At 44.2% G+C, this 27097-nt stretch overlaps 1 protein-coding gene across 1 annotated transcript in view; it reads right to left on the minus strand.

Moving 5' to 3' along the window:
* Positions 1-699: 699 nt before the first annotated feature.
* The window catches only part of CCDC3 (coiled-coil domain containing 3), a 38478-nt gene continuing 12080 nt past the window's right edge, over positions 700-27097 (minus strand). Inside the window, exon 3 of the mRNA XM_062580879.1 lies at positions 700-1740. Coding sequence (XP_062436863.1) covers positions 1465-1740 — 276 coding nt within the window. The 3' untranslated portion in view covers positions 700-1464. The remainder of the gene's footprint in view (positions 1741-27097) is intronic.

Below are 27097 nucleotides of genomic sequence, written 5' to 3' on the forward strand. Positions count from 1 at the left end.
CAGATCAGGTTTAGCTCTGACAGGTTGGTACTGTTGCTCTGGGCTGGGCAAAGTCTGGTTGCCCCTTTCGAAAGGCATGAAGCATATCTGTCCTCGGGTCTCATGCTTGGAGTAAGAAAAGCTATTTTTAAAAGGGAAGAAAAACACAAATACTCTTCTTTACCTTTCTCCCCTATCATTATAGTGCGCTGGTAAGAAGGAAGGTAGTTTGACTATCAAGATATGATTAACACAACTGGAAACTGTATCAGCCACAGATATTGATGCTTGACCTATATTGCTTTAGCCATGGTTCAGAAGTCATGTTATAAATGTCTAAAAAAGAATATGGTGGACTTTTCTTTATGAGATAACCAAGAAACTGGATTTACTTCATATTTTAAGAAATTAGACTATATCAAATGTGTAATAAAAATATTTTCTATAGGATTTAAAAATATATACATATATAAACTACCTTAAATTTTAATGCCCTGTTAATATTGATGTGATCTCTACAGTATCTAAGCGTAACTAAGCGAGGTTTCCCAGCAACCTCCATTATACCTCAAACAGTGATTACAAAACATAAAACCTTGTCTACACAGTAAATTAATCCTGCCTGAAAATTGGATCTGAAATGGTCTGCTAGGCTTGATGCAGTACCCACTTTAAGTCAATGCTAACTCTACTCCTGACTGCAGGAGCTAGATTAGATCTTAGACGCAGTCCCAAAATGATGTGGTTTCAAACTCTGTTGGCTGGGCAACACTGAAAGCATCCGAGGGAGTTACTGTGACCCTTGGAGTACTTCCTGGTAAGACAAAAAAGGTGATATTTAGAAACAGTCTTAAGACAATTTGGGCACATCTATGCTTCATTTTGAAGAGGAGCCCAAGCTGACCACATGTCCAACCTATTCAGACATAACTTTTGCTCAGGCACTGGATATAGACTTTTGTCATGCTTAATAGGGGACAAGAGCTCGTGGGTGATGATGGAGTGAAGAACATTTATTTCTGCCCTTCTGATGGCATCCATCTCCATATATTCCCTCTGCCTTGCTTGCACAGCTCACTTTGAACAAGCATGTTGACACCAGACCCTTCCTTGAAGGACTCCTATGTCAAGTGTCTGCAGTGGCCAATGGGATGGGACAGGCTGAGCCGGCACTTTCATCCCACCCACCACACCACAGCAACACAACCAATGCCAGAGCTGGCCCAGGAAGCATGATGTGCTTTAGGCTGCAACCTGTCCCTGTGTCCATACAGGGCAGCACGGACATGGCTTTGGTCTATGTCTCGAACACCTGACCAAATCTGGTTTCCGTTCTCCTTTCCTCTGGCACTCTGCCTAAAGCACGTTCAGATTTGTTTTCCATGCAGGGTTTGAAGCACAGTGTAGACAAGGTGTGAGGGCCAGATCCTGTTCTAATGCAGGCAAAATTCACCAGTATCATTGGCCTGAACACTTCCCCTTGCATTATACTTTAAGGTAGGAAGCATGGGAGTTCTCTTGTTTTAAAGAGTTAATATATGGGATTTGGCCACCTGCAGAGGAAAGTTTCTCACTGAGCTTTCGGTTCATCTGCTCCATGTGCCTGGTGTTTTTTCTTGCTTGCCGAAGAGACCTCTTAACTTTCTTCACCCGATCTCGTAGCTGTTTGTTGCGCTTCTCTAGTGTCGCCACCTTCTGCTGCAGCTTCTTCACTCTGTCCTCTTCCTCAAACAGGGCTTTCTGGACAGAGGAACACATGAGCTGAGGAGACAGCAGAAAAGAAATAGGAACAGGTGAGCTTTACATAGAAATTTGTTAAAGAAAGGATTAATTCAGGTGTTCCTACTATCAGCTTATACTTCTACTAAAAGCTTCTCTTTCACTTCTGTATTCTGATAAGACTCAAAATGTAGATCTTAATGATATTAACTATTCACAATGACATTTATGAGCTGTTTTGAGAGGCCTATCCAGCCCACCAATTACATTGAATTCATGGAGGAAGAATGTCCCATTTCCAGTATGAAACTGGAGTTCAACCCGTGGGGGTGTCATGACTGGAAAAAAGAGTTGATTCAGTCAAATCAGAAACTCCAGATTTTGACATGAGCCCGCCCTTTGCTCATTATGTGAACATGTGAAATGTGGACAGCACCCATGCAAAACACTGAATAGGTTGTTGCTGCCTTTTCAAGACTTGAGTTGTCTGAGGCATCTTATTATGTTTACTTCTTCCAGATGAAACTCAAAGGGTAAGATCCCAGCAACCCCTAGGAGCATCCGAGATCCTATAACTTTGACAGAACTTATTTATTTCTTGGGTCGTTGGCTGATTTTGTGCTCCTGGTGCACTAAGTTACTTAGGATGGGATTCAGCTGCCTTCTCTTAGGCAGCCAAAGGTGAGAGACCAAGTCTGGGCTCCCTTCGTAATGTCTGCAGGGAGACAGACCCTTATAGAGTACGATCTTCATTTCCTAAAGCAGCAGGAGGAATCACCCTCTGGAGACAACTCTCTCTCTTCACTGTCTACAAAAGCACCAAGTTCCACTTTTTTTTTTTCCAGACAACATTTTCCAAGAAGAAAAAGAAGATGTGTCTGGGGATCAAGGACAGCCCCACCATAAAGATGCTGATCTAGAGAAGCCACCGCGGAAAGTTATTTCTTTCCAGTGATGTGCATCCTCTCTTTTTTTCTACAAAAAACATCCTTAGATATTTAATAGTCTGATTGATGCAGTGATATGATGAGAAGGAAGGCAGTACCTTCTGCCTTCTATAAAGGAGAATTTATCTCCTTTATAGCTCTACATTTTTATGTGTATTTCAAGCCTTTCTGGAGCCTGGATGGGCTTTGTCTGGCAGAACATTTGGATCAGATAGGGAATCTAAATAAACAAGTAAATCCTCACTGTGATGATGAAGGATTACATGTTTCTTCCCATCTTGCTTTGTAGTATTTTCAACAACTGAAAATGAGGGAAGGACGGAGACTCAAGCCCACTTTGATGGGTAATATTTCATTTGCTTTGGAACCCCCCAGCAGTTGAAAGCCATGGCCAGTCCACATGGCAACTGCTTCCTATAGCCATCAAATCTTGATTCCTTTGCAAGGGTACTGCAGGACTTTACAGAGAAGGACATGTTTGCCCTGACTTTCCTCTCACTTGGCTCCTTCATAAATGCAAACTTGGGAGCCTGGGAACTCACAGCTAAAGGCCAAATATTGTACTGAAGAGAAGGGAATTTGGTTTTGATCAAAACTAATTTCAAGATCTTTGAAACTGCCAGCACCTCTTGGTTTTTGTGTTTGCCAAACCCTTGCAAAGCTTCAAGTAGAACACTTTTCAAATTTAAATCCCTGCAAAAGAGAGCACTGAGTTAGGAAAAGTTGTTTACTAGGAAGTCATGAGGTGGTGACTCTCCTTGATGAGGAATTTCTTGTATTTTCTGTTGATGTACTGACAGGTGCAAGACATTACAGAGGCCAAAACAGACTAACACACACCTCGTGCTCAAGTGCAGCTGAAGTGTAGGGCTGTGTGAACCCAGCTATGTCTCACCTACCTGGACTGGCTGCTGGGGGAATGGGAACTTCTGATGACTGGCATTAGAGATGACATTAGCTTCAGCACAGAGGCACTTCCAAACCTTTCAGGTCAGTCCTCTGTCCTCTGTCAGGTGAGGCATCCAGCTGTATTGAGGTACTCAGAAACTTCTCAAATGCCATCAAAGCTTGCCAGCTCGTATACTCGTGTTGTGCCTCCTTCAGATCCTCATGCTTCTGTCTGAAACCCACCTTCCAGTTTTCAGTCTATGTTTCTCCCATGGCAAAACCCTACCCATTCCTGTGCTAACACTGCCTGTTATCTAAATGGCTTTGAGTATCTGGAGGCAAAAATCATGTTTCCTCTCAACCCTTATCAGCCCCTGCAATATTCTTCCACTCCTCTCTGTTACTCCCATCTGAGCATGGTTAACTTTTGCTGGGCTTACAGCACAGCAAAGTCTGGGAGCCAAATTTTAGCCCTGCCTGTGCTGCACCCACAGATTTACTTAAATTCCCTGGAGATTTCCAGAGAGAGCAGTAGGACAACACAGTTACAAAAAGCTAAGTTAGTGTTGGACCTGTGCAGCTTTCCTTACCGACAGCGCAAGCCACCAGAAGGACCCAGCTAATGAAGTGGCTGCCTGCAGTTGCAGGTCTACCACGTGAAAAATAACCTCCTTTGTTCCTTTGGCATGTGGAGGAAGAACAAGAGGAGGCCGTCACATCTTTGCCAACTGGTTACACAGCTTATAACATAGAGATCAACAGTAAAGATGGTGTGTGAACCTGAGTGCTGTCCCGCTGCTGCTCTTACTGCTGTGCCTATGGTTCACATGGATGCACCCAGGTTATTTTTCAACTATTACATCTGATGTTGAGAACTGTGCTGCTGTGACAGCCTAGAGCTCAGCAGAGCCTGTATAACTAACCCTGCAGGTGAATAAATAGGTGAGAAGTTAACCAGACCTCAGTTCATGTTGCTACTCTTGTACCTTTTCCTTTACAGCCATTTGAAGTATGCCTATATTGTGCAGCAGTTCCCAAGGAGCGTATTACAGACACGGATTTTTGTCTGTCTCATGCAACCGTAAACATGCACAGTTTGCACTGATGATCATCACAATCGAACCTTAGTCCAAATGTACTGGTGAAAGCTACAGGGAACGGCATTTTGGCTCTGGGAATGTCCTATGGTCCCACGACTGACCACAGACTGCCACTTTCAAGCACCGTAGAGAGGGATTTTCTCTCTCTCTCTTTTTTTTTTTTTTTGATGTAATTATTCCTTAAATGAGATAATGAAATCTCCATCCAGCAAGGTAAGACAATTAAGAATTCCCCTCTTTCTTCCCCCAGTTTCACTGCAATAAGAGGGTTTCTGAGACCTGCAAGGATGAAGGCTGCACATGTGCCAGAATGGAGGAATGAATTTGCAGCTTTCACACTGCTTGGCCATTCCCAGACTTTGGCAGACACACTTCAACTGAGATATTTGAATGGGCACTGAGTTCCCCCCTCCTCTTTCCAACCACAGAGAGAAGACCTCAACAATCTCCATCAGCCAGGAAGAAGATGCAACCTGCCCTGATACATAGGTGGCTCACCTCTGTGGATGAATGAGGGGAGGGAGTGCTGGGACCTGCACACCTCAGCAATAGCAGACGGATGAACAGCAGCTTTGAAATGCTACGCTCAGCATGGCATGCACACTAATAGGCCTGAGAAATTGAGTGAAGGACCAGGAGACAGCCAATTTATGAATTTTGTTCTTTCAAAAGTTTCATTCTCTAGAGACCCACATGTCAGAGGAGTTGTCTCTTCTGGAGATATCTGGCTGGATGGTCTATTTGATCCACAGTTTTTAGTGAGCTATCCCCAACAGTGGTTAAAGTCAAATCTACAGTTATGCCAGAAGATGTAACAAGAAAGGTAGCACAAATGATATATATAAGTTTCCATCTGATGCACAAGACAGCCTTGTATGGCTGAATTGCCAATAACCTGCATTAGACTGAGACAGTGAACAGGAAATGCTCCTTGGATAAAGACAAGATGGTAATGTTTATCCAGCACAAATCGTACATAAATGGTCGCAGTTAGCATTACAGAACCCAAGTCACTCAAGGCCCAGCAGTGGCACCCAGATTTGGCCCTTCAGCTACCAAAGGGAGAGAAATTGAGTCCTAGCTAGCTCCTGATGCACAGTCCCTGCCAAGAACACTGATAAAAAGCAGAAGAACCTTATTATCTGAAAGTCTTTCTCCTCAGAGCTAAAGGTATCTTTCACATCAGCCAGAATGTTTGGACATTGTTAAACATAGGGTCAGAAAACATGGCTATAGAAATGCCTTTAAATGTGTGTCAGTAAGCCCTGATCTCCTCTGCATGGACATGACATGGTTTTGGAAGATTTAGGCAAAGGTCATTTGGGTTTCTTGTCCTCAAATCTCCCTCCTGACCTGCACTGCCATCTGGAGCAGTATCTAGCCATGCTTGTGCTACCAGGATATTCCCATAGCAAGTGTTCTTCTAAACAGAGGGAAAGCAAAGCTCCTGGACCTGGACATTCCTTCTTTAAAAAAGACAGCTACCTTGTCCTTTGGAGCTGGCATCCACTGTCCCTCCCAGGAGTTACGGGACTGCTTCCTTCGCTGGCCTCCCTGCTGCCCAAGGCAGCTGTCAGCCCGCAGCAGCAGACGTTTCGTCTCTCCCTTGAGTGTGGTGCACTATCCAGGAGAAAAATGCCAAAAGCGGATTCCAAACCCAGGATCGCCCCAACAAAACCTCCTTACCGGCAGCACTTGGGAGTGGCCGGTGGAAGAAATGAGAGCTGATCACTCTCAAAATGCAGCCCAAGTGCTGTGGGTTGGGAACCACAGCTCCTCCTCCGCTGCTGAGCTGCTTCCTGCACTGTGCCCGTGGTGAGCTCATCATAGCCCACATTTCTCTCCTCTCATCCTTCCTGGCTATAAATCTACTCCCCAGAGAGGGAAAAAAGCTTTCTGCATTTGCTGCACTTTGCCTTGCCACTCTGTGCTCTGTGCACTGTTAAAGTTACAAAAAATATCCTAAACCAAAACCTTACGCAGCATGAAGCACGTACCTTCAGCTCTTTATTTGTTTCAGCACAGCAAAAATTTATGCACTCTCTCAAAAGGATCTCAGGAGCCAAACATAGCTCTTTATTTTTCTTTAACTCCACCAGGATTTGTTTCCCAAACTCCTTCTGTCCGTTCAGCAAGCATGACCCTGTGCCCCATGGAAGCCAATACAGATACCACACGGCCCAGGCAGACAAATCTCCCCTCTCCTGGCCAGGACAGTCTCCTCTGAGCCCTTCCTTTCCAGATTTCAGACCCCAAGCATCTCTCTCCCTACATTCAGCCTCCTGGGCAGGCTAAGCATGAGTGAGCGTGTCGGGTGGTGATCTGCTCACTGGTGGTGCGGTGAAGGATAGCAGGAGGAATCTGGCAGCAGAGGGGACTGAGTTTGTGATGGAGTGACTTAACCTCCAGTTATTGAATCTTTTCAGCCAAGACTAACATTCCTGCCGACGTGTGGAAAGCACTGTCAGCACTGTTGGGTGAACTGCTGGTGGCACAGCAGTGCTTGATTAAAGTCTCCTGTCTCTGTAAGAATTTACCGTGACTTTCAGAGGTAACAAATCAGGGTCGCAAGGCTACACTAGTTTCATTGACTTTAATGGGGGTGAGCTGGGATTTCAGTCACTTTATGTCATAAGGCCTGGCTGGAGAAAGAAATGGTGGTGATTTTTCTCATGATACAGCTACCTCTTTCCGAATCTGGGGTCAGCATGCAGTTGCCATGGTGAGATGCAAGACCTGGGGCAGAAATTCCTAGGTAATTCAAAATACTAGAGATGGGGTCTTCATAGGGGTAACGAAGCACTGAGTCTGCCCTAGCCTGCAAGGAGCTTCTGCAAGACCATCACCACTCTGAGGTGTCTCAGCACTGCAAATGGTGCCATTCTTCTCCTTTCACTGCTCACTGAAAGCAGATCTTAAATTTAAATGCCTAAGAGGCATCTAGCCTAGGGAAGTCATCTAGGTGTCCTCAGTTGTCAATGGAGATGACCAGGCACATCCAAAGGGAGCCGCCTTACCTTCATAGACACCTGCCTTGGGTTACTCACTCTTTGGGACCTCTCTACATTCCCCACATAACTGGCTCAGGCTGAGCTAACACTGCCTGAGATGAATGCCACTCCAAGTCCCATGAAATGGCACCTGGCTTGACTGACTGCCCTGAGGAAGGCACGAAGGATCATTTTTAGAGAGTTGGAAAACCTTGCCCTGGGAATGGAACCCAAATCCAAGGTCCAGGGACAATCAGGAGTCTTTAAAACAGCCCCATTTGCTCCCATCTGCATCAAACTCCTGTTCGCACAGTGGAAAACCACCTGAAGAATCATTTGAGGGGCTGTCAGAGGCAGCTTTTGGCTTACACATTGGCGAGTACCTTGGCTGATATTTGGCCCCAACTCTCCCGTTACTGAGAATGGCCTGTCTCCCTGGAAAATGTGAGCCTTGTTTACAAGCTGCGACTTGTAAAGTCCACCAAGACTCAGCATAAAGGATGGTTTTTTACAGGGAAGAGTATTTCTTGAGAGGAAAAACACTCACAGCCTATTCTTTTTTTTTTTTTTTTTTTTTTTTTTTTAATGACCTTAAGCTGAACAATCAAGTTTTTTAGAGACACTTCCCCATGATTAAGTACTTTGGAAAAACAGACCTTCCTTTCTGGCAAGGTATCTGACCTGCTGGTGGCTTTCAGCTGCAGTGAGCATTGTAGGCACCCATTTTAAAACCCTTCTCTTTGCTTTCGAACTCACAGTGCTTGCATCCCCACTGCTAGCCTGGGAGTGGTTTTGGAGGACATAGTAGGATTAGGGGACACTGAGGGCTGGTGAAAAGAGTTTCAACCCTGAAGATACCTGGACATACATCTCTAGCTCCAAAACCACACAGGGAGCATGGCAAGGGCACTGCCATCTCTCGAGACTTTGGACTCTGCAGCCAGAGATGCTTGTAAGGGGGGGGGGAAGCTATCAGGCTACAGCCAGACCCGGTCCCCTCTGCTGAGGTTGTGGACAGTGGTGGGAACGCATCTCCGCCCTACTCAGTTTGGTCACTGTCAGCACCCAGAAAGGGACTGACCACATAAGTCACCATTCTTTCGAAGGAAAGAGGTGATAACTTAAAAAGGAAGAGCAATAACACTGATCAAGAAGACAGGAGTTGGGGAAAAAAGGTGTCAGGACAAACCAGGCTGCCTACCTCGGCACCTGACTTGTGCCAAGGGAGCAGGTAAGTCAGTCCTGATGGTCCCTGAATCTGCTGCACGGCGAGTGCAGCTAGAAAGCCTTGGGAAGAGAAATGCAAGGCAGGAGCCATCCTGGGGCTCTCCAAGGACCTTTCTTCTCCTCATCTCTGGCGTGCCCATGCATGCACCCTGCTCTCGAGGCCGGCGGTACGCCGAGAGCCAGCGGCTGCATTTTCCCGTGGTTTTGAGGCCAAGGTGCTCTGCTCTCGTGTTTCCTTTCAAAAACTTTCCTCCGACCGACTCGCCCGCGATGCCACAGGAATGCAGCGGGGAAGCAGGGAAGAGACCGCCGAGGGCTAAGTAGTTTAACAGCTTCGGCATCGGTGGAGCAGCTGAACAGCAACAGTCTGAGCTCACCGGGTATCGGCCTCAGCACTTCGCAGAGAATTGGCCGCACCGTTCATTCTGGGGATGTTCAGAGCTAATTGCAAAGGCAGCCTTGCTTGCAGGCTTTGCCACACAGCTAATTGCGGAGGAGGCTAATTGCAAAGATGATCCAAAGGCAACATGACCTGCTGCACCCGTTGCCTTCCTGGCACCAGGCACGGATGGTAGATATTCCTGCTATTCCTCCATCCTGCTCCCAGGGAGTACATGGTGCACGCATTGATTAAGTGGCTTACTCAAGGGCAAAGTACACTTAAAAAGTTAACTACATTAACCAGCAAAGTTGTGCCATACTTAAAGGAAAAGAACATTTAAAGTCAAAATTAAATCACATTTGGATTAAGGGAAAAAAATTTCTCTGTTGCTAGAAGCAATTAGGTGACGAGAACAAAAACGTTTTTAAGTCCATCTTGCAACACATGCTGCTTCATGATTTTCTGCAGTTCACTCTGCCCAAATTCTGAATATGACTTTGTTTCTGCTTTTTTTTTTTTTTAATTCCAGCTAGATCTGCAATTTCAGATGGGCTTCAAAAGCATATATAATAGGCTTTTCCTCTAAAATGGAACAGATTTCCATGTCCACAACTTTCCAAACTTTCAAAAACCTGCCATCCATCCTAATTTCCAACTCAGCTTTTCCCACATAGGATTGTTATTATTACAATAAAACTAATTAGACCTGCTAAATCCCAAACCCCTTCGCCAATACACCTTGGCTCCTGTGTATTGTTCTCAAATTGAAAGTTCTTGTGGGACCTATCTCCATCTAAATTTATTTTACTTGGCTTGTATTTCAATAAGATTAGGCCACTATTCTCCCCACAAACATATAAACAGAGAGTAATTAAATATCAAGGAAGAGCTAAAACCAGAAAGACCCAGAAACACAGTGTATTTGTCCTTCCATCTCGTTGATGGGAACATAACGAAACTAGAAGGGTATATTTTACGCATTTCTTCTACTTACTGAAATGTCAGCTTTGATTTTTGAATTAGTTGCCCTCTGCTTTATAGCCAACCTTGCATTGCAATAGGTCCTGGAAACGTCATTTATTGTAATGTGCCTATTAAATAGTCAGTATGCATTTCCATAGCAGGATAACAGCGTGGGAAGTACAACATATTCAAATACACCATCCCCAGATGCAGCTGAAACTGGGAATCGGCAACTTGTGAGGAAACAGATTTATCTTTATCACTATTAATTTGCATGAGAATGACATAGTTCAGGTGATAATTACTTTTTTTGCTTTTTAAGAACATTTCTTGTAAGCCCTTGGTAAGGGGCTTGGCCAGGTAGTCCCTGGCTTGCTATGGCTGGCAAAAGCTGAGTTTCCCAAGGTCCCCCAGTGAAGGTAAAAAGGAATATCTTTGCTCTGAGTGAAATACTCTCACCCCCAAATCCTCTGCTTCTCCAACCCTGACACTTACTGCTGCCAGCCACAGACCTCTGATTTTCCATCACCGCTAAGACCAAATTGGGAAAGAGAGGAGTAGAGCAAATCCTAGCAGGCTCTATTTATTTGTATAATTGCAAATGGCCAAAATGTTAATGCAGAGCATTAAACACTGGCTCTCAAAAAAGCATAGAAACAGTGACATTTACTGCAAGTGGAGTCCATGTCCATTCCTCATCAAATATATTTTATGCAGGACAAATTGCCCCATATCCTAGCAACAAAAATGGGCAAGCAGCTTGGCTCAAGCAGACACGGCAAAGCTCACTTCCCCAAATTCAATGCTCTGCTCCAGCCTGCCTGCCGGGAAGAGTCCATGGCCCCTATGGTCCCTTCCCAGCACATCGCCTAGGACAGCACCGGCTGGTGTGTATCAAAACTTAAGGGGACTGTTTATTACAGAATGATGCAAGGCTGATAGTAAAAGAGCTGCTCTACCGGATTACAGAACAAATAAGACGCAAGACCCATGCTGAAGAAGGCAAATATTTAAAGTTAACCTAACATCCATAAAAGTCACATTGCCCTATAAATCCCTCTGCTCTGGACACCTTGGCTTCACACTTCACATAAACTGCTGTAGCTCAGCTGCCTTTACAAACAGATGAGATTTTCTTGACTGCAAGCTCAGCTGGGAAGCACTGCTACCGCTCAGAGCTTCTGGCTTTTGAAGAACAACTGTACATGTCCCAGGACAGATTGCCAGTCATCTGCTCCTGAGCATTGCTAGGAGTTGCTTGAGCCATTTGATTTGTCAAATCCACTTGGGAATAGGGAAGCTGACAGAGTGAAAAGGACATTCTCAGACATGTATATAACCAGCCTTGGTAAGTCCCTATCAAGGGTCCTACCTGCTTAACCTACCACTCTGTTTAACATATATAATCTGGTGGAAAGAATTGTTTTTCTGGGGTATTTTCTAGAGCAAAGTGCAAAAGCCTTGGAGAGGCTGAAGAAGTAAAGGCAAAGACACAGAAAAACAAATACCCACGATTTTCAGGCCCTCTCTGGCTAATGTCAGTATGCTGGGAAAGAAACGGAGGAGGCAAAATGCCCTGGAGACTAATTGGCAGCTCTGAGTAACAAGCTCTAAATCTAGAAAGGTCACCAGACTACTCTGGATGCAATAAACATGTGGGATGCTACTCTGAGAATGGGAGAGCTTGTAAATAATCAGTCTTCAAGGAGAAAGAACAGGTTACTTGGAGGATCCCCCTCCAGTTCGTTGGTGTTGAGCAGACCAGAACATCCACGGCATTAGTGGCCAGTGTCTCTGGGAGCCGAAGGGAGCTGGCTGCTGCTTTCACAGGTAGAACAGTCCGTCAGAGAGGGACCCGTTCCTGAACTGCTGTTTGATTTCCCACCAAAAATTTCTGGGGTCACAGAAATGCAGAGTCTTTCCAGCCTGATTTCAGGAAGCAAAAAGGAGGAGTGCAACTGCCCAAGAGACATCCCCAGCTACCCTGGCCAAAATGCCTGCTGGGCTGATGGACACCCTGTGGTGAACTCTCCTGTGTAAGCCTTTAAATTACAGAGTAAGCACTCAGTGCTGGTTAATGGTACAATGGTGGCTCTTGACCGTTTAATTCTAAATTAGTAATTGTGCTGGAGCAAGATAAGGGCACAGAAAATGCCAGGTCACTGCCCAGCGAACACAGGATTACACTTTGGCACTGCCGTTCGGGCAAGTACTCGTTTCCTTTTCAGCTCTTTTTTGACTAGTCAACCTGGGAGCTGGAAAATCCTGCTGTCTGTGCATTTACTGTAAAACCTGCTATTACTGCTGGTCAAACACTTAGAGGGGCAAGTAGCAAATGCATCCCTGTAGCACTGTGTTACCCTTTGTGTAAGTGTGAGCTATATGCGCTTTAAATTGGGTTGTAGAAGTAATTTTCTACAGCACTGAGGGAGGCTGACTCCTTCCCAGTCCAGGGATGGGCGTAATTGGGACAAGAGGACCTTGTCTTCTGGCAACAGTAATTTGGGAAGACCAAAGTCACAATTACTTTGAGTTGAGTTATCTGAGCAGCTTGTTCTCATTAAACAACACACACACTTCCACACTTAATCAAAGAGGGAGGATAAAATGCATGTCCTCTTCCGAGAAAAGGAACGGGACATCTTTATTGTGGAAAGGGCAAGAGCCAGTTAGGAAAGAAGCAGTTCTAATGAGAATCAGTTCCTCCACACTTCAGTTCCCCATCTGTACAACTGGAACAACAGGATATCTGTGCGTCTTACAGAGTTTTATCATCTCCAACCAGCTGGTGAGATCCCCTCTTGCGTGCCTCCCAGTGTAGCTGGCAAGGGATGCCCACCAGCAGGCTTCACTTCAGAGATCCTTCCCAGCAGGTACCTGAGGCCTCTCTCCACCTACCTGGTGTGATTTACAGTTAATGCGTGTAAACTGCAGCACAATCTCAGCTGGAAAGACTGGGCAACAAATGGGTTTAACTGGATTCCAATCCAGACAAATGTCTCAGTTCTGCCTGGCTCAGCTTAATCCTATTAACAAGTACATTATTGTGCTGATGCAGCACCTACACTTGTAGCCGCCAGTGTTACGGAAAGACAAGCAAATTGGTGATCTGCACCACTCCCTACATATACTGGAGAGCTATTTCAAGTGGAGAAGCATAAAAAAAAAATCACCCCAAATTGGATCATTTGAAGCATTCTTCCTTCCATCCACTCCCCACCCTGCAGATCCTGCCACTATTTACACTTATTTACTTAATCTCTTCTTCAAATAACCTTTTTCCATTGAGAAATTTGCAAGTGTTTGGGAGGGGGAGGAGTTGTTTGCTGTTTTGGTGGAAGGAGAGAAGCTAAATTCTTTCCTGACTGAGATATATCTGGCAAGTTTTAGCTTGCAGACAGACTTTTTTAGCCAAGTTATAAAATCTGAAGATAATTCTGTCTCTCCTCTGCAGTGATTTTTATGAAGTAATTCCTGATATATGATTATAAAAGGAGACTCTGTGCTGTGGAGGTGTTTAGTGGAAATGCTGAGAGCTGTATCTGCACAAGAAAAGGGCAGGAGCTTGCATCAGTCTAAGCAGAGCTGTCACCAAAAAGCTGAAACTCAAACCCAGCTTACTAAAAGCTGATGAACACATTGATGAACTTGCATCTCTTAAATACTTTGGGTGCAAACTGAGAGCAAGACAGAGGTAGTACACAGTTTGCACTTGACAATGGATAAAAGGAAGCTGAGTTAGCTTGAGGCATCAAGATGAGCAAACACCTTGATGTGAAACCTTAAAAATGTTCTGATCTGCTGAGGCTGTTCAGTTCAAGGCTGGTCACAGAGAAAGCGCTACAACCAAGTCTTTCTGCAAAAGGATGCAGAAATCCTTCAGTAAACCAAGGACAATACTGTGCTCCTCCTTCCCTCTGTCACTTTTGCCATGCTAGACCAGTGCAGCCACCATGGCCTGGCCCACTGCTGGAGAGTACAGTGCCTAGGACAGTGTGGTGGCTGAACCCTGGCTCAGAGGGCAAAAACAAAGAGATAGAGGAGATGCATCCACTTGGATGGTAGTTTTCCCAGGTGAGCCACACTGAGGAAAGGTTGGGGCTATTGGCTATATCTGCATCAGGAAGCTGGAAAAGTAGATGCATATTTGCAGCTTGAAGCTCTGTCTACAGAACACGTGTTTGGGGGGGACACATATACAGGGAAAGGGGATTGGAAGCCATATGAAGGACCAAACGTTCGTTCAGCCCTCTGTGTTGTCATTAAGCGTTGGTCCATCAGATGACACCTCAAGCAGCCTGGTAGTGTTTATTCTGGAGGAATCTATTTGACATGCACCAAAACTGCTCTGTGAGCTGAACCAACAGTTGCTAAGCCAAACTGCACGTCATATTCACCAGACCTGTTCCCTGTCAGGAAGAAGATCACACTGATTTCACATGACTTCTTGTTGGCTGCTATCCCCGAGGTGTTTTTCCTGAGCTGCCTGTTACACTGGGTAGCTTGATATTTTCATGAAATGAAGCTCTCCTTGAAAAATCCTGGGGAAATTCATTCTCCCTGTGTGACATCTACAGGCCCTTCAATCAGGCTGATGTTATTTACTTTCTCTGCTAAACTGCTGTGAGCTGTTGTGTTTCACAGGAGAGAATAAGAATTTGGTGATTACACAGAAGGCATGCATGATACCTACACACAGTATTGAAAACCCATCATGCTTCTGAACTCAAAAGACACTTTGCATTTTAGCTCTGAGGATCCAAAAGGTGCTGATGAAGCTAGATAATTCAACGGTAGTGGCTCAAGGTGGCATGGTGTGCTCTGATTCCATGCACTGGTTTTCTGCCTTTCCTGTACTTCCCACCTGATCCACAGAACAGGCTCTTCCTGCATCAGCAGAACCCTGGTGACAAGGTGTTTCTAGGAAGTATCAGGAGAGAAAGGATCATGCCAAGATGACCCATTGCTTGTCCTGGTATTTGGGCAAACCATGAGCATCTTTGTTTTGTGGAGGTCCACAATGGGAAATGGCTGTGAACCACAGTAAGCAAAGGGCTCCAGAAAACCTCAGAAAATAGTAGTCATCACAACCAGAAAGTCCTTGTTAGGTTTGCACTACCTGCAATTCCACCAGTTTTGCATTTGCTTCCTGCCCTTCCCTCTCCCCCTTCCTTGTGGGGCAGAGGATGCTGTGGCCTCCCAAGGTCTCCAGCGCTCAGCTGGCTCAATGCCTTGCTCAGCTCTACTCAAAAGGCTGCAGATAGAAGGTGGTGATGAATGTGCAATTGCTCCAACCCACGCGGCTCCAGGATTGTGTAATCCACTTGTAACACATAAATAGCAGCTGGCTGCTCCCCAAAGAGCCATCTACTACCAAAGCTCTCTAAGTTTCTCTCCCCGAAGTTCCACTTGAAAGCTTGTACAAAGATGATGGCTGGCTTGGCTCTCAGAAAAGGCCTGTTTCCCTCTACTCCACACATTGCAAATTCCTACCAGTGCTGACATTTACTCTCTCTTCAACTCCCACGTTTTTTAACAGTTGAACCAACAAGTGCAGGGAGAACGCAGAGCCCATAAAGCCACCTTTGCTACAATTTACTGCTTTCTGGAAAGATACTAATGCAAGATAGACTTTCCTGATAAGTTGCAGTTGTAACTAAGCATTGGCTGGCTAGACTTGTGCTTGGCTTTAACAAGTTCTCCCCAAAATCCCACACATGAATGACAGACAAAGAGATAGGGATATTGGTTTCAGAGTTATGTGTTCTGCACCACCCAAAAAGATATATAACTCACAATGATTCTAAATTGCAAGAAGGGGCTATATGCAGGTATATGTAAGTAACAGTGCAGCAATTCTGAGTTTGTATTTTGTATTTTGAACGGTGACGCATTGAATACAGATGTAGATTGCTTGTAGATTGCCCAATTAAGAAATAAGGAAGTTACTACAATAGACATAATTAAGCACGTCTGTAGTACCCACAGGTGGGGACTTCTCAATCTTTATCTCGCATGTATATTATGTATTAAAACACTATATGCACTATAGAACAGAAATAATTCACACAAAACATCTGCTAGGGTTGCAGAAATTCAGCGGAAAAGGATGCAGATGGAAGAAAACCACTGCTAAGCCCTGACAAATTGCACTCAATTCAGTGTCACACATTTGCCATGTCTTGGAGGGCAACCTGGCTTTATGGGGTACTTTCTCTTCTTTTAGCTGTCAGCATCAAAAGCTTCCTGAAGGCTACCTCAAAACTCCCCATCTCTATTTCCAGCAGTAGCCTAAAAAAAAAGCAACGGCCAAGAGCAGATGTTATTTAAAATCTGACTTTCAACAGCTGCCAAGCACCTCCAGCTTCCAGCTGTGCAAGGCAGGAGCAGCATATGCAGAGCTGTGTCCTCTGTCCATGGCAAGTCAGTAGTGTTCTGGAGACCTCCCTCTCTTTCATGGCTCCTCTTTTAACTTCACAGTGTCAACTGAGTTGAAACAGTTTTCTGGATGCTTTCCCATTTCCTTCATACTTCAACAAGCACTATTAAGAGTGCAAAAGGGCTCAGCGTACATTTTTAAAGGAACTCGGGTCTGACAGACACTACTTGGCTGTCACTGCTGTGACGGAGATGTATTGGCCTTTGCTTTTTCCCTGCTTTTAAAGCTGCTCTATAGAGTGTTTTATTGCATTTGATGAGGAACTAAAAGGCTCCTGTTCTAAAGTGATTTTATAAGACAGTCTCCATATGGCAATGCTTTTTCCTATCCTGACTCTTCAGATATAGAAAAGCTTGGTAAAATGATGCTTTGGACAACTTCTGGCCTTGCTTTGAGAACTATTGCTTGTTCATTCCCATGGCTGGTGTTTCCTTCTGAGAAATCATGGCTGTAAGATGCTTCCTGTGGTCTTCAGAGAGGTAAACTGCTAAGGAGGGCCTATGGGGCAGCTGCATCGAAGTGCATCTCCGTTACATCGTGTGTGGCCCCAAACATTACATGATGTTAACCAAGCTGGAGGCCTTCCTAAAAAATAGCATGCTGAAAGCTCAGGTCCAATGTGGGGCCATGAGGGTAGCACAAATCACTTGTATTTAAACCATGGATCATATCAGATTAGGTGAAATTCAGATTATAAACTGATCTTCTGACCTGACCTGTGTGAAATTGGTCAAAGAGCTTTCAAGCTCACTTTATTGCCTCAGTAAGAAATCTTTTCTACAAAAAAAATCTTTTCAGTGGCAAGGAATCCATCATGACCCATGGCAAACTAAAGGAATAATTAATTACCTACTTTGGTTAAGAAGTGCCGTATTTAAGTTTGGTTATTTCTACCTATATTACCACCAATTTCCACTTATAGGTCAAATGAAAAAGAAGATCTAAGGTAGAACTCCCTCGGTCTGGTATTCACGTTAGGAAATCATCACTTCAATTGAAGTCTCCCAGGTAAGTAAAGCTTCCCTTCCTGCTCTCCCCACAGACGCTCTATCGAGGTGTTCGAGGTGGTGCTATTTTCTTCCTTAGAGAGACGTGGAGGCCTCTAGCAATTGCTAATTAGCACTCTGCTGATCCACGAAGCACTGCAGAGTGGTTGCTTCGTTGCTTCTGTATGGCTGCACACTCAGTAACGGACAATTACATTTTTGATGGGATGCCAGGGTCCTCAGACACAACTGCCCGCTGCCCACATGGTTGTTACAAACTGGTTTCTAATAATTAATTGTAACCTTCCAATCACAAATATTCCCACCAACTGCCAGTAAGAACATGTAAGCCCAACCACGGGCATGTCTGATCTCTCCGGCTTGTTAACCAGCTGCACAGCATTAGAATAAAGGCAGGTAAGACCTTCTTCTATTTACACCCTTTGAAGTTTCAATTAACTTTTTTTTCCCTGACATGGTAATTTTCTAGGTGAGGTATCATGCTTTTTTTCATCTTCTGTTTTCCCTGGTTATTTGTTCATGCCTTTCTGACTAGTCTAGACAGCTCTACCACTTAGAACTGGTCTGTGATGGAAAGTTTCCAAGCTGCACAGCCCTCCTCCTACAGAAAGTGGGCTAAGTTTTGCAAAACCAAACCTCTTTTTACAGCTCAACTTCTTGCTACAGCTTAGCCTCTTTCTACAGCTTTATGGCTAACAGTTGGCTGCCAGCACTGAAGAGGTGGGAGATGGCCACATCAGACATTCATCGCCTTCACAACCCTGCCCAATTTCCAAAGGTATCTAATATCCAGGCAACACCCTGCCAAGCTGCATCAGTCAAGATGGTATTTCACCATCTGTCCTCAGCCTGTGGTCACCCTTGGAGGCCTCCCAAGCTGCTAACGCTGATGAGCCCAGCTTGGGTGTCCCTGTTGCAGTGCTTTTCTGGCTGGTCTTGATGCGACCCTTCTTCTGGAGAGCAAAAAGCCCTGTTCAAATTTTCCTTCCCCATGATACACTGCTAATCTGTTTTGCATTTTATTCTTCTTTCCCCCCCCCCACTATGTTCTGTTTTTACATCCTTCTCAGTTTTCACTTTCTCTTGCAGGTTGCTGGCACTATTGACAGCCATCTGCACTTAATCTTTTTGGGGTTAGGTCTTACACACAAATATTTGCTTTCCCTGTTGGCATTTTCATCAGTCTAGGCAAAACTTTGAAACTTCCCCATGGCAATAGCAGTGGGAGGTCCTAGACAGTAGGGAAGGGGCTTTACTCCCTCCTTCTTCAGGGACTAGCCTCTCATACCATTTGTGGTAGCTGGTTTTCATCCAGTATAGGACAGAAACAACCTCCTTTGAGGCTCAGCCATCAAGCGCAGTTTGTAGCCTTGGATCCTGCGAATATGAGAGGATATGTGATAGAGACCTACGCAATCACAAGAGCTGTGGAGGGAGTAAATAGAGACTGGCAGAATCTTCTGGCAGAAAAACGCGGAGCATCAGATGATGTAGTAGGAACTAGCTTCAAAGCAAACAAAAAGTGGTAATTCTTTGCACAATGGGTGTGGTAGATGTCTGGAAGTCCTTACCTTAGGAAGTTACAGACTCTAAAAGTCTGCATATGTTCAAGAGGAGACTGCCCAGCTTCATGGGAGAAAAAAACACTGAAAATTACTAAATATATGGAAACAATTTAATATATAGAAATAGCTTCACTAGGGTGTCCTTGAGCTGAAAACACTGGAGGTTGGGAGACCATCAGGATGAAGTATCACATGTCCTTACCCCATTCTTATACTCTTCTCTAGATATCTGCTTATTGTGCTCTTTTTTTTGGGGGGGGGGGAGGTTGGCAATCTTTTACTGTATGGGAAAAAATCTGGTGCAATTGGTTAATTTACGCTCTCTCACAGCTAAGCAAGTGGCACAGATTGCTTCAGCTCTGAACTTCACCTTTGCCTTATAACCCGATATTGAGTAGTGATGCATATAACTGCTAGGTCACCACAGACAGGGAGCAGGCATCAGACAGAGGCTATCCAAATTTCTTACTGGGTTTGTTCTTCCTGATCAACAGACTTTCACCCTTCCTCGTTGCCTCTTTCCTGCTTTGCTGCCAGTGGGAAATAGTTAATTGCCAATTTTACGAGGTATGGGTGCAGGAGACAGGTCACAGGGCTAGAGGGACTTTCAGTCTGACCCAGTGCAACCATTCTCATTTTCATACTAGTTAGGTGGGACAACTGTAGCATGTCCAGACTTCCCTTTTTTAACCAAGTGGGATTCTGCAGAGGTACAAGGCTTTGCCAGTGCAAATGACGTGAAAAGACAGACTGTGAAACCTTTGTTGTGTCCTCACACCTCAGCAGCCCTTTATTCCCTTACAGTCAAGTCTAAGTTATTGGCTAGGTTAGTGTTAAGCAATTGCTAACTATTAGCTGTTAACCCTTAACCTCCTACAAACTTCCTTTTGACAGTAGTATTTGAAGATTCTAAGAAAGTTTATTTCTTGTTTTTAAAATACACTCACAAGCATCACCTCACATAATTGCAAGAGCAGCATGGCAAATACGTTGCACTGGCAGAAGGTTTGTCCCATGAGGTCGCAGTAGCACCAAGTAGAATCTGCCTTCCTACAACCCCAGGCCCTGTATCTGTCCTTCCCATGATGCCAAGACCTCACAGCAGATAGGCACACAACGTGGATTTCATGCTTGTCCTTCAACTTCTCCTGCCTGAACAATCACCTCTCATCTTTCTGCTGCTAAGCCAAAGAGAGACGGCAGCTTTCTTTTAGGACCAGTAAAATCCTTCCATAAATCCCTTACAACTCACTGAAGTCACCTTCATTAGCAAAAGACAGCCCTCCGCTTTCCTAACAAACTCATCCCATGAACTACTTAGAAGCTGGCGTTGTTCAGCTCATGGATGTTAATTGAAGAAACTCCTGCACATTTCACCTTGGCAGAAGCTTTTAAGAAGCTTTTAAGAAAATTGATTTCCTATTCTTATTTTCTGTTGTGCTTAAGTCATCTCAATTTATTGATGGAAAGGCAGTTTGCTGCTTGTCACTGTGTCTGAACAGGTTATCCTGACAAATCTAAGCACAGCAATAAACAAGGCCCAGAATGGAGTCGTTCATGGTCAGAATGTTCCAGTTGGTCCCACCTGGGAATGAGGTATATGGAGGAGGAGTGGGCATGAAAAAATGGTCTCCAAAAGCACCTTAGCTCAGCTACAGCTCCAAACTGCTCTGCTTTAATTATTATTTTTCTCTTGCAGCCATTATTGGCAATATTTATTTTTTATAATCAGTAAAATATATCACCGTGGCCATGTCAAGTGAGAGCGTGGTCATACAAGCAAATGATTTGGTTTCCAGTGCAAGATAGAGAACTCCAGTCCCAGAAGTGGGGTAAGCACCTCTCAAAAAGACAGGTAAATCGATGAACCTTGGCGGATTTCTCAGCCCTTAATCACTCAGGTATTTAATCGTGCTCACCGAGGTCTGTCTGCCTGCTCTTGTGGGAAGGCCCTTTACCTCTACACTTCAGTCCACTCATGTTAGCAATGGTTAAATATTTACCAAAACTCATGGGAATTACTGAAGGCTGGTACCATGCTGGGAGGACACCTCAGCAAAAAAACAACTTTGGCAGAAGAGGCTGGTCTCTCTGGGGCTCCTCTCTGTCAGTGGACCCCCTCCAGGGAGTAACCCTCTAAAGTCCCTACTGTCATCGGAAATACTCTCTGAAAACCACGTCCTGCAGGCAGTATGCTCTCAGCAAAGGGCTATGATGCAGGAAACAGAGAAGCTTTCTCTTAAATGAATTATTTTCTGTGGACCAAGTTCACTAAGATGATGAACGCTGAGGTGATGAGAAGAAATTGGAAGTCTTACTTCACAAACAGTTACAGCTCTCCACTATTTCCCTGGATTTCTCCAAGAGAACAGTGAGTCAGCATGCAAAGCAGCAAAAACAAGCTCCTGAGTGGGACTTCAGTCTGTGGCTTTGGTGCCTGGTGGTCTAAGCAACGTGGTCTAAGTTATTGTCAGTGGAGCCTATCTGTTCAGAAAACATGTATCCGGCAGTACATATGGCTCCTATAAGGCAATCATACGTCTCTGCAACAGACTGACTTAGTCAGGGGTTTAGGTGCAGAAAGGATCATAAGGACTGACCAGCAGCCCAGTTGAAATCCCTTATCCAATACGCCCTGACTCCAGCAGCATCCTCCTTCCTGGCAACCAAATGTACTGAGGACTAACCTGAGGAACCTGCAACTGATCTTCTATTTCCAAGTTCGGTTCTCCCCAGAAATGTGGTCATGAAAGGAATGACAAATTCTAAATAATCCTTTGAAGCTATATAAACTGATAAAGTGCTTTTGTACCTAACAAAAGCGTATCTTCCAAGGACTTTGGTGTATTTCAGGGACCACAATTCTGCTTCAAGGTGGCAGGAGACAATCCCATGTCCTGCCTTTTTCCTGTCTCAGAAACGGAGCATTTTATACGAAAGCACCAGAAGCCAACATTGTGGTTGGGTTGGCTGACTTCTGCATGGCCTCTTTAGTTCCCTCCAGCCCAAAAGAGCCCAAAGTGGCTCAAATCAACTCCCATCACAACGAAGCAGATTTGCAGGATTATGCACTTCTCAAATTACAGGCACAGACTCAAGAGGAGTCTGTAAAGCTAAGTCTAAAATCTAACCCTATTCCTTAACATGTGACTCTACATCTTTTAAAGTCAGCAGGAATTTAAATGCAAATGGGAGCAGGCTCCAAATTGCTTCCACTAATCATAATGTAGAACGCACAGTAGATTTTGCTATTTTGTGGACCACTTCCCTTGAATGCAATTTTATTTTCATTTCAAACTCTTAAAAACAAAATTGCATATTGCGTATCTTGCGCTTCTTTTGTAGCTCCAGCTGGTATTCTCCATTTTTCCTCTGAAGATTACTATTTTGCACTAACTCAGGGCTCCTGATATTGAAGCACCTGCTGAAAGAACTCCTATAGTCCATTCCACTGTTGACGGCAGTGCCTATGTGCAATGAAATTCAGACTTTCCACATGTTTGGGGAGCAATACTGAAGAAGCCAAACTCTCTAACTCCTTCCAACTCCTTCCAACTACTCCTCAAAAAAAAAAAAAAAAAAAAAAAAAAAAAAAAAGAAGTCAATTGCCAAACAGAATATTTATACACAAAATGATGGAAAAATATGTTTAAAGCTGCATCTAGAGTATAGACTTGCAGATCTAAAAAAAAAAAAAAAACCCTGAAACTAATAGCTTAGTAATTCAAAGAGCCTCGTGAAAAAGCTTTTCTTATATGACAATTCCAGCAATGTTGCTTGGATTAGAAAGTTTATTCTTATTGTTACTGCAAGCTTTAGAGTACAAGGCTTTCTATGGCTACAGACTTTGCTCCCATTTGATAAAGTATTGCTAACATATGTGTCCTCTTTTTTCTTTTCATACCACCATTTTGAAAAGTGTTTTTAATTGTATTTATGCATTTTCCACTATTTCCTAAAGCATCCTGTAATTGACTGCAAGCATTTCAGAAAGGGGGCAAGGGGTTTTTGGATTTCAAAACACACGGAATTACTTTAAAGCAATTTAGAAGATTGGATTTAAATCCACAAAATAAAACCCATCGTCTTACAAGCATTCAGCTATTCTTATCCAAAAGGCTTTATAAGCTAGAAGATAAAGACTCCAACAAGCATTATAAACTCTAGGCAAATTCAAGCCACCTGCTCTGTATAGGAACATACAGAAAGAGGACTCTGGGCAGGATGCAGTTCTTGTGTCAAGCTCCGGACTTTTCCAGAACCCACTAAATTTAAGCCCAGAGCTGCTGTAACCAGGAAAAGCATATGATGAGATAGAACCATAGTTATGGTCAGTATAAATGCCCTAGGACCATGTTAGTCCTCTTTAGTGCCTAATAAATCCATATAGGGCCAAGGATATGAGTTCAAATGAGCTCTGTTTCTGCAGAATTAATATGTCATTTTCACCCCAAAGGTGAAACTGGTTATTTGTAGGATTACACTCATCTCTGGGGTGCAACACATGAGCTATTTCAACTCACATACTGTGCTAGGCATGAATTTCAAAATCCCTGTGCAGCTCTAGAAAAGAAGTCAAGAATACCAAACACAGTTGAAACTGCAAGCATAACTTGGGTCATGGAAAGAACTATTCAATTTGAAGATGGTCTTGATAGTAGAACTGATTCCCTTAGATCTGAAGAAATCATCAAACATTCATAAATAATCAAGACTTTGGTTTTGGAAGCTGTGAGAAAGGCTACTGGTCAGTGGCTCAAATGCTAAACCAGCATGATGACTATGAGTATCAGTGCTGAATTGCTTTTATCCTTTCAACATGAGCACTGAGTGCTAAAGGATTCAGAAGGACTCTAGCACTCAAAAGACTTCAGCACTCAAACATCTACCTTCTCACCATACTCAGATACAACAGACATAAACCTTATATCTACACAGGAAAGTCTTGTAGCTCTGGCACTGAACAGCTGGAGCTCAGCACAAGAGATAGTCTTTATCTCTATAAAAAGGCAATCAACTGCTTCTTACATGGATTTTCAATGGAGTCTTTTCACTTAGGACTCATAAGAGCTCGTGCCATATTTTGCACGCCACAAGATGCACATTCATTAACTTGTCACTTCAATATCAATTTATGGGTAGAGAAAGCATCAGTGCTGCAATACAGAGGACACAATGCTGGTACTATACAGCTCTGTTTCCTCAATCATTTCTGTAAGCAGCATTTCTGTTGCCAATGCTCATAACTAAAAGGCTAAACAAAACATGGGCAGATTTCAGCTCAAAGGCATTTAGATGTCCACATGTAGTTGTCTTCACAGAAGATCGATGTCTAAGTTTTCATAATAGTCAATAGAGATCTAGAGCCTAAGCAAGACGTCTAGTTCCTTCTTGGGCACCCTAGTGTGCCCAAGACATCTGCAGTGGACCTTGGATGACTGCTGAGCTTGTCCTAAAACAAACAACTCTGGTCAGCCAAACTGCTCTGCTCAAAGAGATTCAGCTACCCACCTTGTGGCACCAAGTGGCATGGGAGATGTCCATGTAGTCTCCCACAGCTCCTGTGCCTTGTGTCATCTCTCTCAGATACCCTGGAGCATCTCAGGTGACAACAGGCACCTACTTCAGGCAACAGAATTGCTCCCATAGAGGTAGGTGTCTTAGTCTGGTCATTGATTCCCACTCAGGGGTGGATCTGATAGTGACACCTAGTTGGTCCTATCTCTTAACTCTGGGCTTGAGGGTGAAAAAATAATAATTTTTATTCTTTTAGTATTTTCTTAAAAAAAAAAAAAAAAAGAGAGAGAGACATTTTAACTAACTGGAACCATATTTCTAAGCATTTAAATAGAAGAATACCACTCTTGAACAATTGCCTGGAGACCTCCCAGGTCAAGTCCACCGTGACCTCCAGTCTGCTCTTGAGTTCTGAACTGCTCTGAATCCTGTTCTAGCTAGATTGCAGGCCTGCATCCCCCTCTCCTCTGGTCGTCTGCCCATGCTGCCTGCACAGACTGCCTGCCTGTTTCCAAACGTATCACCAGACAGAAGATAAAAGAAATTCCCCAGGATCTGCAGACAAAGGGCCAAGACACTGCCCCTGATGTGTACGGAGAGCAAATATACCACTGTAATATCCACATAACCAGCTAGCTACTGGTGATGCTCAGACTGACCCTGGAGACTGCCAATGTGTATGTTAACATTTAAAGTCATATGTGGCTGTAGGAGCAGGTTAGGGGACCCAGTTAGCTCGGGGGAAGCCTGAGATCTCTCCATTTCAAAACATATAAGATGTTATAAATACCACAGCAAATGCAATTAGCACAGCGTGATAAGCACTGTCCCACAAGCAGCCACCACTGGAGGCTTCTCCCGTTTTCTGACAAAGAGCAGAAACTGAAACAGAGGTCCGAAGTCCAGACAGAGAACTGGCTGGAAAATGTCTCAGGGATGCCTCTGCTTTTTGCAATTTTTGCTTTTATCTCTTCTCTGTCTTGACACTGTGATGGAAGAAGCCTGCTCCTTCACATCTTCGACATCTGCAAAATGTTTTTGGAGCAATGGCCATGCAAAACGGACACATTGCAGCAGCTACACAATGCCACCAATGAGGAAGTACTAGGACATTTTAAGTCGGTGTTGCAGCTGTTGCTAGATGTGGGTTAAATATAGGAGGGGGTAATTGCTGAATGTATTTTGGAACCATTCACATCAAAGAAGGAAAGACTGCAGCATAAAATACTATTTCCTGGATACATTTAATCTACAGTTCTGCACCTTAGGGAAGAGAACCAAGAATCACATTTGCCGCCTGCCCTTCGAAATTCAGACTTGACAAAACATAGACCCAATTAAGATCTCAGGGAACACATCATGAAGTGCTCACCAAACTCAGACAAAATGTGCCTGCCAACAACTGAGCTCAAAACACGTACAAGGGCAGAAAAACAATCTCCGATGGCAGTAGCAACCCCTCCCTGGAGGGGTTTAAAACTCTTCAGCTCCAATTCACAGCCTTTCCTGAACATTGGTATTCATGTTCCTCATGACTGTAGCTGTCTGCAGGGCTCAGGCAACTTGCAAGGGATTTTTAGAAAAATTTGCCTGCAGGCTGTTTTCTCAACTGCCGGTGGGGTATGAATGCTATCTGCTAGCTCCCAGGGCTGCTGAGCCGCAGCGTGGGGGGACTAGACCCTCTCTGGAAAGGGGCAAGTTGCAGCTGTCACCATAGCCATCCAGCTCTAGAAATGAGAAGTGCACAGGCACAGAGCACTGTGAAACCTTCCATAGTTCCTCCAGAACCCAAGTCATGACCCGCGCAATAGGTCTACCTCCTGGTGACAGATGGTAAAAGGACAGCATCTTCTAACCAAGTAACCCGCTGCAACTCTCCAGTGAGGACCGAAGCCTTGTGAGCACCAGAGGTTTCATCACATCGATTGGTTACACATTTCAAAGGACTATTTCCTCTTGACTGCAAGGTAATATGTTTTTTAATTTTCCCTCATTTACATTTGTTGTTTTTTTCTTTGCCTGATGCTGATACCTTCCCAATAGAGGTGCTTACAGACCAAGAACAAGTTCCTGCTTCCTTTCCACAGAAAGACCATGCACACGGAGATTCTCACTTTAAGGCATGTTTTGTAGTCCATGAATAAACTTTCAGCAACTGGTCTCCACCCTTCTGAGACTTCAGGATCTTTTCAAAGCTGAGTCCAGTAGCACTCTCCTACTGCCACATGCCGCTAAGCCCCTGCCTCTTATCTCCCCACTCCCATATCCCAGGTGATGCTTTTAGTTGGAAAAAAGCTTGCCTGCTCTGTAGCAAAATAGAGGATTTCAAGTGTATATGGCTGTTATGCTAACTCTTCAGAGAATCTGAAACAGG

This window comes from Rhea pennata, chromosome 1 (assembly GCF_028389875.1).
Source record: "Rhea pennata isolate bPtePen1 chromosome 1, bPtePen1.pri, whole genome shotgun sequence".
In the NCBI taxonomy this organism is placed as follows: Eukaryota; Metazoa; Chordata; class Aves; order Rheiformes; family Rheidae; genus Rhea; species Rhea pennata.